Source organism: Suricata suricatta, chromosome 2, assembly GCF_006229205.1.
Source record: "Suricata suricatta isolate VVHF042 chromosome 2, meerkat_22Aug2017_6uvM2_HiC, whole genome shotgun sequence".
NCBI classification, from domain to species: domain Eukaryota; kingdom Metazoa; phylum Chordata; class Mammalia; order Carnivora; family Herpestidae; genus Suricata; species Suricata suricatta.
In genome coordinates this window covers 7,269,483-7,286,401 of record NC_043701.1, presented here as the reverse complement: position 1 = coordinate 7,286,401, position 16,919 = coordinate 7,269,483, and the positions used below count along the sequence as shown (strand labels likewise).

The window sequence follows — 16,919 nt, the reverse complement described above, 5'->3', positions numbered from 1 at the left end:
GCAGTGCTGGGAAGAATAGAAGGAAACAAGTGAGGGAGTTGAAGGGGTTGGGAATGGGGAAAAGACGCCTGGTAGGGTGTAGAGTGTAGGGTGAGGTCGGTCACGTCAAGGGCTTGGCTTTTGCTCCAAAGGAAGTGGAGATCCACCCAGGGGAGCAGAGGAGTGACATTATATGACAAACATCATAAAATGACCACTCTGGCTAAACTGTCTCCTCTTTCCATTGTGTCACTGAAACCCAACACCCAAAACAAGGAACAGCTTCCAAGCTATTGCTCAAATGTCTGATGGAAAGAAATAGCGAAGATCCTAAATGGCAGGACGTTCCCTGTTTCACCTCCCTCGATCCCCGAAACAGATGCATGGAAGGCATATTTCATATAAGTTCTTTCAAGCCCTCCTTCACTTGGACATGTCCAGAAGTCATTCCCAGGAATTCTAATTGAATGGCTTAGTACTGAATAGAAACAGCTATGTGGTTAGACTTCCAGAACGACCTAATGTAACATTAGAAACCACCTCTCCAGAGGCTGGGGACAAGAGCTGACACGGGCTAGGGTTTTTTTTTTTTTCCGTTCCTATGCTCTGTGGCTGTGTCATCCAGTATGGTGACCACTAGCTACACGCGGCTATCGAGTGCTTGAATGGGGACTAGTTGGACATAAATCACTCTGCAGGTTTTGAAGACAGAGGGGAAAAAATGGATGTAAAATGTGTCTATAATTGTTATAGAGATGACATGTTGAAAGTATATCTTGGATATACTAAATTAAATACAGTATGTTATTAAAATGAATTCAGCACTTTTTTTACTTTTTTAATATAACTACAAGAGAATTTACAACTACAAGTGTGGCTCACACTGTATTTCTATTGGACAGCGCTGACGTAGAGCATTTTACAGACTCTGGTCAAATATTTTAACAGACCACTCACTAAAGACATATGAATGGCCAATTAGCACATACAAAGGTGTTCAACATCATTAGTCATCAGAGTAATACAAGTTAAAACCACAAGAAAATACCATTTAAAGGAGCTACAACAAAAAGGACTAAAAATAACCAAATGTTGGCAAAGATGTGGAGCAACGGGAACTCTCCTGTAGGAACCGTGGCCCTCTGTCTCCCAAACCTTCAAAACACATCTACTGTGGTATCACCTCCGGCAGTAATTTTTTTAAATAAAAAATGCTAAATCGCTTTTTTAGATCTTTCTTTAGGGTAGTCTGAGTAGAAAGAACTGAAAGACAGCACAACAGAGTAGGTAGTAGTAAGAATTTGCTACCTGTGTGACGATAAGCCAGTTACTTGCCTTCTCTGAGTCTCCATTCCCTCATCTGTAAGATCTCTATAATAACACATACCCCAAGATGTTGTCAAGCCAAGTGTCATCCTTCCTAACTCTCCATACTCATAACTGGCTGCCAGCACACTGTACCTCTGTTCTCAAATGTCAGAATTATATTCCGACATCAGAATAAAAATAAGTACAAAGCAAATGTTGCTCGGAAAGAGTGTTTTTGATGATCAGAGTGTGGTTGCCAGGTGCTTTCACTATCATGACTAAGGAGAAAGGCCTGCAGTTCTTTGCTAAGAGAGCAAGAGAAAGCAGAGATGGTTCAAAGCCTCAAGACACTCAGTGCTCCTGTTAAGCCATGCTATCTGTGAGGGTTTGCTTTATCTCGCTGTTTATGTCTTTCAGCTTTTTGATCTCATAACCATTATCTATCTGTTAATGCCCATCAGCCTCGAAAGTTTTTTATTCCATTTCTTCCAACTGCCAAGCACAACTCTTACTCTCTCTCTTTTTTTTTAACCTTATGACTGAATTCATTTAAACAGTTTGTCTTCAAAGGTTTTCTTTTTTTCATTGACATGGAAAGACTCACATGGTTGGTTTCTCTAATTTTCAGGAGGCAGCTGGTTGAGCTGAAGCCAGTTTTGAATGCAGCTAGGCTGCCCCCTCTTCTCCAGCAGGCCGACTCCAATTAGAATGGAATCAGGAAGGGGCGGGTAGCAGGCATTTGAAATCACCATCCATGGTCACCATGACTTCTAAACCCAGAGGCACCATTAGATCAGGGCTATATTTGTAGGCATTTTGTTATACTTCATACTATTGAAAAATGAAAAACTGGAATGAACTGAGGACTTAATGCTTTCCTCAAACTGTGGGACAAAAGAGATGGCAATAGACAGGAAAACGTAATCGTTTAAGAGGTGTGTGTGGCTGATGAGCTATGTGTCTGGAAGAGAACATTACAGGCAGGAAAGGGAAATGAATAAGTTGGGAACAGGGACAATCTCACTTTCTGAGCCATTGTCCTCTACACCAGTCTTAGGACCAAAGCCTTAAAATACTGGCAACCTGTGTCCTCAAACTGTTTTTTTTTTTAATGATTGGCCAGGGTGCTGACTGTAGCATAGTGTCTTTTAGAGAATCCTTGACCTTGAGCAGTCACAGAAAATTCACATGCAGTGAGCCCTTCATTGCATTGACATCTGTCCTGCCACCTGTGGCTGCTTTTGTGTCAAAATCAGGTCATGAGCAAACACTCAGGCAAAGTGGGTCTCGGCATGTCACTATGCAACACATGCTTTCTGGAAAACCATTTTGTGTTAGTCTAGAAAACCATTTTGTGTGTGTGTGTGTGTGTGTGTGTGTGTGTGTACACATGTGTTTCCTGGGAAAAATATGTGCACACCCATTTACAGACATATTTGCTGAAAACACATGCACACACACCCACACATACACACTCCTGGAAAACCATTTTGAGGTTGATTTTATTTATATGTAAAGAGAGAGATCTGCACAGCCATATAGAAAGCCTTATGCAGTATTTTTAATTTGTTTCCTCTAAGAATAAATTACTTTCACACAACAATGAATAAATGTATTCTTTTTCCACAGATGTGGTGCAAAAAGGGGCATGCTCAAAAAATCCACAGAGGAGAAAAGTTTCTAATAGAGGGGGAACCCTTAAAGTAGAATTTTAGTTGTCAGTTTTATAATTGAATCTAACTCCTCACTTGAAAATATTGTTTTCACTGGAGTAAAAGGAAAAGAGGACCCAGCAAATGCCCTACAAGCTTAATTTCGGCGCAACAGATTACAAGCATATACTAGAAAATTCTAAGCGAGTTCTCACTGTGGTGGAGGCAGAGTCTGGCCATTCAATGCCGTATGTAGTAATTCAATGAAGGAGTGCCCTAAATTCATTCTTTTTCTTCTTTTTCCTTTCTCTCCTTCTCATTTTTACCTCTTTTTCCTTTTTTACATTTTTTTGCAAAATGTACAGATAGCCAATTATTTCTTGAGGTTTCTTTGAGGTGAATCTTTGCTTTTAACCCATATTTTACGGTCTTTGAAATTTGAAGAATCTTCCCTCAAAGAGTGACAGATGGCTATAGAAAGAGATTACCAAAATGTCTTCAGTTTTCTCTCCGTGGAGGTGGTGGGGGCTCTAGCTCTGAGAAAAATATGAAGATGGCCAAACTGGCCCATAATACCATCAACTCATCATTAACTCAGTGTCTGTGCATTCAATACCTAGTAAGTTGCAGGAAGTGTGCTGGACTCTGGAGACACAACAAAATACAGTATGTGCCCAAGGAACCTTCGGTACACGCATATGTAAATGACCAATTGTAGTTTAGCATGAGAAAGCCTTTGGAATTACTATATTTTGAGTTTATTTTGCAAAAGAATGAATGTTTAAGTCTAGTTCTCACAGAAACAAGTGATACCAATGCAAACAAAGAAAAAAGGCAGATGGGTGGTCACGGCCAAACCCAACAAGTAGTTCCGTATGAGGATATGAGACTCAGTGTGAAGGCTGCCTGCTCTCAGCCTGGGGAGCAGCCTCATGGCCCTTGGCCTGCCCACTTCTTAGACTCTGTATGGCATCACTCACAAATACTTTTCAAGAGGCATCATTTTTTTTCCCTCAAGAAGAATGGTGTCATCTACTTTCATAATGTTCAGAAAGCCTGTGAGGCCTCAAATTAACCTTATGGGGACCTCACCTAGTTCTTGAGTTGCATGAAGTAGAATGCCACGAGCTGCCAATACTTCATACATTCTTGCCCCATTCAAGAGAGGGACCCTACATGAGTTTCCTTCAGTTACTCTCTTTATGCAACGGTCACACTTGCCTGCAGGAGCCTGCCTCCCATTCGGTGAGTACGACTCCATATGTGATGGGGTCTTACCCATTGAGGGTAGCATGGTTTTACCCACATAAAAGCCGCGCCCACAGTGTGGCATATTCTCTAAAGAGGCAGCAGAACTTGACCAAAGGACAGTTCAGGGCTGGGTCAGAACACTTCCCCAAATCTCAAGGCTTAATTAACACACCGGATAAAGGAGTCACATGGACAAAATGAGTGACATGACTAGGAATAATAAGCAAAGCCATAATCTGTAGTTTGATTTACCTTCCTTGGTCAAGGAAAATAATTTATGTCAAAAGAGATGTCCTGTTTTTATTATAATATCAGCAAATGGAAATGGCTCTGGATTTTTGGAACTATACATCAATGTCTCAAATCTCGCAGCCAATTACACATTCAGGTGTGGTTTTGTTGTTGTTCTCATTGTTGTTTTTCAACTCAAAATAGAAATTACTTTACTATAATCAAAGTTTATCATAAGTAATAGGAAATTGGTGGATTTTTCTGGTTGTTCTTTTCTATTAAGGTCTTAGCCGGAAATAGGTTTTTATCTTTATGCTTGTGTCTTTATGTTTATGAGTAGTAAACAATCAGTGGTTACTTGGCAACTAATTTCCTTTTAAAATTCTGAGAGAAGAAGCTGGCAAACAAATCAGTTCATGGAATTCTTTGAAAACAGCTAGGATTTGCTTTAAGTGTGGCTGGGAGCCTCAGCTATGATGTCCAGAAAATCTGTATTTGACTCTCCCTTCCTGATTAATATGACGAACTTGGGCAAATTATTCCCCTATGCCTCAGTTACCTTATCTGTGAAATAGGAATGATAACATCAACATCAGAAGTGTCGAGGTTGAATAATTTATTAAATAATCTAGCATATGAAAATCGCACAATGTGACTGAGACATCGCCAAACTCAAGAGGAGCTCATTGCCTTAGGCCAAGTCAAAGGTACACTCGCTGAATCAACACACTTTCTGTGAGTGGCTCTTTCCGCTAGATTCTGGGGCTGTAACAGTGACTGAAAAGTAGTGCTTACCCTCAAGAGCCCTTACCGTCCAGAATTTCACTTGGCTCCTCAGCTCAGCTGAGCAAGCAAGAAGATTTGCGTTGTTTAGTGTTAAAAGCAAAGAAGGAACAACTTGCTGATTATCAACAGAATGGATAGAAACCGTCTCTGTGTCTCAAAAAGGCATAAATATGTAATTAAGGAACTTTACAAATAAGTAATTAAGCAAATAATGTAACTCCTAAAAGCAAGGGCTTCACAGCAGACAATGAAGTTAGCAGACCGGAGGTGACACAAGGCAGAGAGAGGCATGCGACTGGAGGACAACTTTATCCACTAAAGCTAGTCAAGCAGTTGACCTGTCTGTCCAAATAACGCTCCAGTTTACTAAGCCAATAAAGAGAAGATAAAGCAGTCACAATTAAGACCATCTGTTAAATTGCAAATCATTTCCTTCTTTTGGATGTATTATTCTAAATGCAGCTTATGACACTTTGATTAAGAAACTGCTATGGTAATTAATGACAATGGCTAAGTTGCTGGAATGACATTTCTCTCAAGAAACCTACTTTACAGGGACGCCTGGGTGGCCCATTAGGTTAAGCATCAGACTTCAGCTCAAGTCATGATCCTATGATTCGTGGGTTCCAGCCCCGCATCAGGCTCTGTGCTGACAGCTCAGAGCTCAGAGCCTGGATTCTGTTTACATCTCTTTCTGCCCCTCTCCCACTCATGCTCTGTCTCTCTGTCTCTCTGTCTGTCTCTCTCTCTCTCTCAAAAACGAATAAACATTAAAAAACAAAAAAGAGGAAGTTACTTTACAAAGGAAATGAAATAGAGAAATATCAACTGGGAAGAGTCAGTGTGGACAAACTAGCTGAATAAACTGTTGTTATTTTTAAAAATTCAAATTTGATTCAGCTCAATTCACTAAATATGAATTGAGTTTCTTCTGAGGGCCAGGGCCTGGTTAAGGTTACTCTTACCCTCAGAAGCCCACACATTAGTGAACATTAGTAAACGTAGCATTCAACTTCCAACTTCCTGGTCCCTCCATGTGCCTTCCCTCTCTCCTTCCCTTTCCAGTATAAAAGATGTGGGCCTTTTCCTAAACCTCAACTCTGCCTTCTTTCCCAGCAGCAGGTCCGGGCCACATACCATCCCACACTATATACCATGTCCCCAACTACCTATGACAGCAGTGCTCGACCCTGGCCACACATGGCAGGAACCCCAGAAAGCAGTAAAATAGGCTGGCCTTTCCCCAGACCAACTAAATCAGATTTTCTGAGAGTTTGCCTTAGATGTCTTAAAAAAAAAAAAGGCACAGCTGAGGTTGGGAAGCTCTGATGTCATTTCCTGAACAGCACTCTGCATTCCTTTGTTCACGCTTCTTCCTACATGGGGGGTGGGAGGGGGCTCCCCACCTTCTGCATCTTGCAAATACCCATTCACTGTCACCTTTCTCATGAAAAGCCCAGACTGCCCCACAGGAAGAGCCTTCCTCTCCTGTTCCTCTCTGCTCCATTATTCTGGATCTCACACTGTATTCTAATGAGGTGTTTCTCTCCCAACCATGGTCTTCTTTGGGGAAAAGTCCTTGGCTCCTGTTTGCTCTTGGTATCAGCACAGGCCTGGCATACAGTGAGATGCCAAGACATGTTTACTAAATTAAAAGCAAACAGGTTACACTTGTTGGACTCAAGTTATGACAAAGAGCTGTAAAAGCACTGGAGGCTCTTGGCCGCGGGGGGGTGGCACTTGGGCCACCAGCTGGTAGCCTGAATGAGGGCGATCCTGGAAGGAGAGAGGGCTGGGAAGGAAGTGGGAGTTCTATAGGCAAGTGAGCCAGTCTGGCCCTGGCCGGACCACAGGCAGAGGATGCGGGGGGGGGGGGGGGGGGGGGGGGGGGGGGGGGGGGGGGGGGGGGGGGGGGGGGGGGGGGCGGGGGGAGGAGCAGGTCCAGATGACCCAGGAGGGTGAAGGCCACCAGGTCGTTGTGCAGGCAGCATCTAGCACAGAGCCCCACCCTCACGGAGCGTCTCAGCGTGTCATTTCCGAGTGAAGTGACTCTCACACTTTCCTCAAACTTTTGACGGTGAAGTCATGAAATCTGATCAGAACAACCAACCCTCAGTGGGGTGCCTGGGTGGTTCAGTCAGGTAAGTGTCCCACGGTGGCTCAGGTCATGATCTGGTGGTTCATGAGTTCGAGCCCTGCATCAGGTGAGGTGCTGTCAGCACAGAGTCCACTTTAGATCCTCTGCCCCCTTCCCCGCTCTTGAAAATAAAAAACACATTTTTTTTAAAATTAGGAGCTCTCTCCCCAGAAAAATACACATGTACTTTTGCCTGAAGTTTCAGATTAACAGATTCTTTGAAATGTGTCTAGTGACCACCTCCCGCTCCCCCAGTGAATTCCAAATTGTAAGAACAAGGATGAAATTTAAGTTTAGGGGTGACACACTCTCCTCTCATACCAATCCCTACACCAGACTGCAGCCAAAATGATCTTTTAAAAATGCAAATCAGATGATGGCACTGCTACTTGAAACCCTCCAGAGTTACCCTTTACCTTCTACACCAAAAAATCCACAAGATACCACTCTTTCTAGACTTTCTTCCTGGCACTGTCCCCTGAATTCTTGCCTTTTCATCTTCTTGGCCTTCTCTGCATTGGCCTTCAGCATTCCCTCCTTCCCCAGGGCCTTTGCACGTGCTCTTTCTCTGTTTTAGGATGCCTCCTCTGTCCCCAATACCCCTTAAATCTCATGCTCCTTTAGTGACTAACTTAAATATCATTTAGTCCTTGCTAAATCTCTAATAGCTTCACGGCTTATAGAAGACACTTAATAAATAAAGAATATACAAAAAAGACTGGTTGCTAGCCAGAGGAAGATGTAAGTTCAAGGGAGGATTCCTTTAAGATGGGAGAGATTTAAAGCCCATAGCAATTAAATGACCTGCCAGACCAGGGCTGGTAGGTGGCAAATCCAAGACCAAACCCACATGTTTGGATCCCTGCCCTGCACATATACACATTAATCCCTGACTGCGTGTGTCAGATGGAGAGTACCGTGATGGGCTCCTCTCACCCCACTTGCTCTTTCTAGAGCATTCCAACCTGTTGACCGCCATATTTTTCCAGTAATGCTTATGAACACAGTTTCAGGAGCATGACCGTGGAAATTCTAAATGCAAACTGTCTTCCCACTTAAGAGCCGAGCAAAGTTGTTTAGTGTCATTGGTTCTTAAACTCCAAGCAAGGGGTCCCCCTGGCTCCCATACAGCCAACTCATAGATCACCTAGCTTACTGATGTGTTTAAGGTAATGTGCTCTACCCTTGTATCTCATGGGTAGCACATGCCATCCAGACTAAACTTGAGAGATTTTTCTTCAAGTATCTTTTTGCCCCTGTGCAGATTCAGACACTTGACGCTTATTACATAGAAACTGACCCACAAGTACCTTGGCCTTTAGAGAATGGTAAGAAAGTGGTTACAAAAGTTATGTAGTCACCTGGGGAAACAGAACAAGTAAAGGTGAACATTAACCCATCCCGGCTCAATGTTGTTGGTCCAAAATGATTACAGTAAACTGAAGAAAGCATCACGCAAACAGAGTGAAAAAATTCAAGAGGGAAATTCAAAGAGATACAGTTGGGGAGAAAAGGTAGTTTTTGCCATTGTAAGGCCAGAAGAAAAACTGGCTGTATTTCAGGATAGCAGGGCCTTGGGAGTGCAACAGGAAGCAAGTATAAGAAGAGCTGGGCCTTGCAGATTGCCCTGGAAGGGGCCAGGCCTAATGCAGGACCAGGATATATGCAGAGGGGTGATGGCCAAGGGTTGTAGGAACAGAGCCCCACAACACCACTTACTTTTTTACTAGATGATTAATGGAAACGCAGCTAATGAGAGTGATTGTTCTGGGCCATGGAATTCAGCCCTGAGAAAGCTTCATGAGGCTGAGGCTCAGGTCTGTGTTTTCTCTATTGTGGGGTCTGCTCCCCAGCAATTCCTCCTAGGTTTTATAGAAGCCATACAGAGCTTTCAGGATCTGGGGTCCTGGGAGAAGATAGAACCGAGCTGTGATCAGCAAGAAGGAGTAAGCAAATATTATCGTGTTTGATTACAGCAGAAGACAAACAGAATGAAGCCTTCTGTCATGGGCTGGATGTTTGTGCCGCCCCCACCCCAAATTTCTGTGTTAAAACCTTAACCCCCAATGCGACACTGTGTAGAGATGAGGCTTTTGGAAGTCATACTTAGGTTTATTTTTTTTTAAATTTTTTTTAATGTTTTATTTATTTTTGATACAGAGAGAGACAGAGCATGAGAGGGGGAGGCGCAGAGAGAGAAAGAGACACAGAACCAGAAACAGGCTCCAGGCTCTGAGCTAGTGGTCAGCACAGAGCCTGACATGGGGCTCGAACCCACGAACGTGAGATCATAACCTGAGCCAAAGTCGGAGGCTTAACCGACAGAGCCACCCAGGTGCCCCTGGAAGTCATACTTAGGTTTAGATGAAGTCATGAGGGTGGGGCTCCCAGGACGGGATTAGTGCCCTTGTAGGAAGAAGAGACCAGAAAGCTAGTGCTCTCTCCCTGGACTGCACTCCCCAGCTCGCTCTCTCTCTCTCTCTCTCTCTCTCTCTCTCTCTCTCTCTCTCTATGCCATGTAAGCACATAGCAAGAACATGTCTGACTGCAAGCCAGAAAGAGAGACCACCCCAGGAAAAGAATCAGCCAGCACCTCGATCTTAGGCTTACAGCCTCCAGAACTGTGAAAATAGACTTCTGTCATTTGAGCTCCCAGTTGTGGCCAGCAGTGTGGTCTGCTTGAGGGGCTGGGTCAGTGCCTGCGTGAGATCACGTGCTGGAGGCGTCCCCACAGGCCGGGAGACCAGTTGTGTACGTGTCCTCTCAACTCTGTAAGTCGTGATGTTTACACCACGGGGTTAGGCAAACACTATAAATCAGGGCTTCCCCTACCCAGAGAACCAACCATCTCTCATTTACCAACATACCCCTGGATTCGTGAGATGAAATACTTGTGGGAGCAGAGTTCTCGTGGAATTCCCACATGACTTTCGTTGTTGGTGTTCCTGTTTTAATTGTTGATACTCGATGGCACTCCCGAGTTCTCTTGTATTACGCATCCGGTTGGTTATTCAGCATTTGTGGACTCTCCTGGCTAACTAATCATCACTTACAGCATTGTTCCTGTGAGGAAATATGTCCAAGTTGCAAGTTACTGGCTTTAAAATAAACTCTTGGAAAAGAGCCCCACTTGCAGAGTTAGGGACTTTCTATTCCAGATGCTCCCGGGGAAGTGAAAGAATGAAAAGAACCAGGTTTCCTAAGTGAAAAGGCAAAAAGAAATGGGATTCTTGAGCGTGAAAATGGAGAGATAAGGGGCCATTTAATGATGGGGGTAAGTGGGGCACCTGGGTGTCTCAGTCAGTCGAGCATCAGACTCTTGGTTTCAGTTCAGGTCATGACCTCGCTGTTATGAGATCGAGCCCTGCGTCAGGCTCTGGGCTGGGCGTGGAGCCTGCTTGGGATTCTCTCTCTCCCTCACCCTCTGCCCCTCCCCCGCTTGCCCATGCACACTCTTTGTCTCTCTCTCTTTCTCTCTCTCTCTCTCTCTTTCTCTGTCAATAAACAAATAAACAAATAAATGAATAACAATAACAGATATGAGTGTTATTGCTTTTCCATGGTAAGCATCAGGGATTTGGTTAGACCAGGAAAAGGATATTTTTATGTTATTATTCTGGGTTGGATAGTTTGTGGATTTTATTGCAAACATTCACAGACTTTTCTTCATCAACCAGGGGCCCGTTTCAAGAACCGAGAAATGATTCTGACAAGGTAGCTTGCCTGCTTTCCAGGTTTCTGGCATCCTTATGATCCTGAATCTGCAGATGATGTACTGTCGTTTGGAATTTTGGGAAACATGATATAATTCAACAAAGCTCTTTTATAATACATCTTAGAATAACAAGGCTCCAAGTTCGTTTTTTTCTATCTAAAAAAAATTAACATCATAAAACGTAAAGTATCTCCTATTAGTACAAAACTATAAATTAAGCGTTCTAAATCAATACTTTTTGATCATTTAGTGAAGGAAAAGATGTTACTTGGGGCTTGTTAAATTAGCGTGATTTTGGTCATTTGTTCAGAAAGGAGGGGAGTATTCCTTTCCTAAATGATACTGCCTGCCCTGATTTGGCATTTCCTTAAAAACCACATGAAACAGTAAAATGACAACCATAAATCTGCCGCCTAGATACCAAAGTGGTTCATGGTACTCCTGGCTCTGCCTTAACAGTTGGTTTATGATGTGGTTTCAGAATAACACTTTTAAGCCTGGTATTTTCCTTCCTCCAAAACTGACATGAATCCATAAGGCTTTTTAACGATGACTCTAAAATACACCAGAAGTATTCTCTGTAGCATATTTTTCAGTTGGTTTATCTAAAACCCTTTGCTTTCTCAATTTCTGTTCCTGATCTGCCTTGGAATGGCGGTGGCCCCTCTAGCTGAGGAATGCATCACGTCTCACCCCGCCGGGACCGCTCAGCTACCTCCTCGGCCACATGCACTGTGCTGCCTCTGCCTAGGCTCCAGGATCTCAAACCCTTGTGTGCACAAGCATCGTCTAGGGAATCTGTTCTCCCTGCTGATTCCGAAGACCCTCGGAGTTGGGTCCTCTGAGCTAACTTCCGGAGCTAGGCCTGCGAACCAGCATTTTGGCAGAGACATGTAATCGGGGGCTCAGCTCAGCCGCTCTCTGGACGTGCAGTAACTGGAGACGGCCCCAGGAAGCCCACATTCTTGCCGCCGATGTGAGGCATCTCTGGCTGGGGTGCCCGGGCTCTCACGGCTTTACCTGCTCCCTCAGCCTCAGCTGCCCAGAAGCCCTCCTTAGGCCCAGGTTCTTAGGGACTCGATCTTAAGTTTCAAGTGCCAGATATGTTCATCTCTTCCAATACTTGTCCCTGTCTCTGACTCTGGCTTGTTCAGAGGACTCTTCGATCTCCAGGCACCAGCCCCGCCCCTTCTCTCCTGCAAGGCCCAAACACATCCTCACACCATGAGCCCTCATCCTCTGGTAGAGCCTCTCTGGTGGCCCAGTGAACCCCCCAGTGTGTCTGCTTCGGGTGACCTGCCCTCTCTTTGACTGCCCCCCCTCGCCCAACCCCAGCCCCTACCATCTGTTAGGCACTTCCACTGCAGCTGGCCTAAGATCTCATCCGTCTGTTTTTCTGGACTCTGAACTGCTGAGCACAGCGATTTCTCATTCAGTGTTTCCCCAACACCCAACCTAAAATGTGGTGGGTGCTAATGAGTCTTGCATAAACAGCTGATATTGTAAAAAGAGTGTATGACTTTCACCCGAGGCATGATCCCTTCGATTGCACTGTCTCTGCTCCAAGCATTGATGCATGCTGCTCCCTCAACTGGAAAGCTGGGCTTCCCCACCATGTTTACAAACACTCTGGTTCTTTGAGTCTCGGTTTCCATGTCTTTTCTCCCAGGCGTCTTCTTTGGCCCCTGGGGACAGGTCTGGTGCCCCTCATATTCCAGGGCCCCCTGTATTACCCGGTCTTGCACTTACCGCACTGCCTTCGGATCATGCCTGGTGTTCTAAATCCTCTGCTCCTTGGGAGCAGGGATTAATAACCTCAGTGCACAGCAGACAGCACTCAATAGATGTTCGCTGAAAGCACGGGAAAGCCAACTCAGGATCCTCCGGGTAGAGATGGGGGTTCTTATCACACATCCATTGAGTTAGCCTCCATAACACTCACCAGAAGGATTTCAAATTGTTGACATGTGTCTCCCATGCCCACTGCCGGACAGAAAGGTCTTCAGGGGTGGAATCTGACACGCCAGTAAGTCATTCAGTGACTAGCATGAGTTAAGCATTGTTTCATCTTGTGTTTCCCATCAAAGGTACTTGATTTTGAGCAAGATGGCGCTTAATTATGTAAGACAGTCTCACACATTTCAGGTTGCTTAGGAAGTTGACATGGTGAATAGATAGGTCCAGATCCGTCCACAGGTGTCTGACTCCAGACCCTGATTCACTACGCTGTGCTGAATCTGTTCTGGACTTATTTAACATGAACGAACCTCTGAATTTCCAGGTGAAAGAATCCTTTTAGAATTTGTCCTCCCCTATTCATGACAATGTAGAGTTGTGTTTCACAAAATGTGTTCTTCATGGTGTTAATTTAGTGGACGTCGGGTGTTGTGAGGATAACAGGTTCCACAGGCAATGAAGTTTGCAAACACACTTTCAGAAGGGCACATGCAGAGGGGCAAGGGAGCTGTAACGAGGACCAAACAAAGCTGGAGAGGGAACCTCAGCCTTTCGCCCTGAGTTAGAAGGTGATTTGGGAACACAGGGGAGCAAACAATGGGCGAACCACCAAAGGAGCTGGTCTGCCAGGAAGTGATTAAGAACTGATTAGCAATGGATTAGTCATCGACAAACACCAATGAAGGGTTAGCAACTGTTCTTCTAACTTCTTAATAGTAATAATAATAGGTACTATTTATTTTGGGCTGATCGCTTCACATTATCTTTTGTAATTTTCACTATTATTGTCTCTCACATATAAAATACTGAGGCCTCGAGAAGTTGGTTAAGGGACACCTGAGTGGCTCAGTGGGTTAAGCATTCAACTCTTGGTTTTGTTTCAGGGCATTATCTCATGGTTTGTGAGTTCAAGCCCTGCATCAGGCTCTGTGCTTGGTGCAGAGCCGGCTTGGGAGTCTCTCTCCCTCTTCTTCTGCCCCTCCCCTGCTTGCACTCTCCAACTCTCACATTAAATAAATAAACTTTAAAAAAAAAGAAATTAGGTAAGTAACTTCCCATAAAGCCACACCGCTAATTTATGGTCAGATTTGAACCCAGTTCTCTCTAGCTTCACTGCCTTGGGGACTCCCCCAGGATTTTGTGGAGGGCTCTCCTTTGTAAACGTCTAGACCAACTCCTGTCTCAAACAGGGTGCCCAGGAGGTCCTTAAACACATGTTTATGCTATACCATTGCCTTTATTTCCAGGGTTATGTCCTCTACCTAAATTAGTTATTTGGCCTAAGTACTGTACATGAAACTTTTTTCCAGTATGATTTCAGCTTCTTAATTTTTATTAAAATTTTTTAAATTTACCAACCTCCATACTCTGTTACATGATTTTTTTTAATAGATTTTCATCGTGATGAACTAAGATCCATCTCTCACCCCAGCCCGATCCCCTCCAAGAGTCAGGGCTTGCCCTCCATGAACTGAGGCTACTACAAAACTAAACATCTACGGGAGCTTAAATTGTCGGCGATGTCAGTATATCTGATTTCTCCTTGTTTTTCAATTTTTTTCTCTGTCCTTTTCTTTCCAACAGATGTTGGCGCATTTTTTGAAGAGGGGATGTGGCTACGGTACAACTTCCAGACATCGGGGGTCAGTGCCAAAGAATCGGGCACGAGGTCAGACATCTCCCCTGATCAGAACAGCTCCCCTCCCGACCTGGACCGCGAGGGGATCCACTTCAGCTTCAGCACCACCAAGGCACCCTGCATCCTCCTCTATGTCAGTTCTTTCACGACAGACTTCTTGGCCGTTCTCATCAAACCCGCCGGTAAGGACAAGGATGCCTAACTTCTTCTCTTCAATGTTGGGTGAACAGAATGTTCTAGGAAGTCTGGATTGCTCTTTCCTTGTCCTTTGTTCCCTACATGACCTTGAGCAAGTCACCCAATGTCTTTGAACCTCATTCCCCCACAGGAAAGCCAAGAAAGCAACTTGTCAGTTGAGTGCTTTCTAGCAATGTGTCATAGTAATGTTGCTAAGGCATGCCACGTTCTTCACGAGAATCATATTACATGAATATTAGATGACTTCATATGTGTGATGGGGTTTTTTTTGTTCCTGTCAAATAAATACATTCACCACTATACTAAATAGAGATGAGCTTTGAAGCAGTGGAATTAATTTAATATAAATCAATGAATTATCCTGATTTATGATAATGTATCAGTAGGTTCCTACAGAACATATGTAACTTTCAATAGAAATAGAAAACCAGAAATGTTTTTATTCCTCATAAAATACATCCCTGGCATAAGGCTTGCTTACAGCGGGAGTATATTTACTCTTGTAATGTCTGGGGCCATCTTGATCTCCAAATAGACATGGAACTCGAGAGGGTCAGAGCACGACTATATGGCCATCCTTTGAGAATACACCAGTGGGCTTAGGATCTTCCAGGGAAGCCCAAGCAGTCCTAAAATACATAAACATGCCAAACACGGAGGGTTCCATTCCTCTCAGGAAATTTTAATTCTAAGACACTTAAAAGTTTTAATGAGATCGCTTTTTCACAAATAAAAATATGGTAGTTATATCAGAGAGCAAATGTCTCTCATTTGCTTCCCAGAGAGATTTTATGGGCTGAGAAAGTGGACACCACCTCTCTCGTTGCCCACCCTATCTTGCTCTGCAGTGATTATTCTTAAAGATCAGGATTATCTTCCATGGGAACAAAAGTTATCATCATGAACCAAAGTCAGCTTGAGTTGTAAAACCTAGTAAGTTCTTAAACTTCTTCTCTGGACAATTTACTACTGGCAAAAATGTTTGGGAGCAGGGGGTGTGTGTCCTAAGATTTTTTCCTTTCAGAAATTATCCCTAAAGAAATAAGCCAAACACCACACAAAGATGCAGCATGAAAATGTTCCTCTTAGTGTTATTTGTAAAAATAAGTATGAGGAAGGACCTCGAAGTTCAACTGCAGTAAAATGGTTGGTAAAAGAGGGAGTCAGCATTTTAAGGAACACTCTGCATCCATTAAGAATAATCTTTATGGAGAATAATGGAGAAAAGAGCATGGATAAAAAAGTTTTATGTAATTCAATGTTAAACAAACAACAACAAAAAAAAGGCAAGCTACAGCCTCAACTATACAACATCAGCTTAGTTCTGTGAAAACTACGGATAGAAAACAAAACCACTGTACTATGAGCACAAAGTGCCTCTTGTTTGTTGATTTGCTTCTCCAGAGTAATGCTCTTGTCTAAATGTCAGATGCTCCCAGTGAGCAAGTGTCACTGTTGTAATCAGAAAAGATAATAAGTAAAATCAATGAGGAAGCCAAAGAAAAAAAGGACATAGCCCCCGGCTTTCCAGAAGTTCTTGAGTTAGGATTTTTTACCCCTGGGTCAGGCTAAACAGGTTTTTAATGCATTGATGTTGTCCACCCACCTGCCCCAACCTCCCAGAGCCCAGGGGTGGTGCTCACGTATGGCTTGTCGAGACTTTATGAACATTCCCAGAAGGTGCTATATGATCTACCCTCAAGTCACTGCCACACTAGAACGTAGTCCTAACTGTGTCAGTAACTCCCATTCCCACAACCCATCCCGTCCCTGGAACACTCATGCCCGTGTTTGCGGGCATTCTTCATGTGCAAGGGTTTCACGTAATCAGTCCCATGTTGGTGCTACATTTAATGATGCCCCAAGATGTGCTGTGTTGCACCTGCGTTAATTCCCATGGGCCACACAAGTACAAGGTTGACACCACTCTCATCCCCTTTCAACAGGTGATAGAACTGGAGTACAGTGAGGTCGGGTGACTTGCGTACCCAGCTGACAATCTGATTCCAGGCCCGGAGATCTTTACCACTCCCTCCACACTGCAGAGAGTTCTAGAACACCCTCTAT

The 16,919-nt window shown here is 43.9% G+C and overlaps 1 protein-coding gene across 1 annotated transcript in view; it reads left to right on the top strand.

The window, feature by feature from the left end:
* The window catches only part of CNTNAP2 (contactin associated protein like 2), a 1,359,261-nt gene that overhangs the window by 1,190,986 nt on the left and 151,356 nt on the right, over positions 1–16,919 (top strand). Inside the window, exon 18 of the mRNA XM_029921999.1 lies at positions 14,600–14,836. Within this exon, the coding sequence (XP_029777859.1) occupies positions 14,600–14,836 (237 nt within the window). The remainder of the gene's footprint in view (positions 1–14,599; positions 14,837–16,919) is intronic.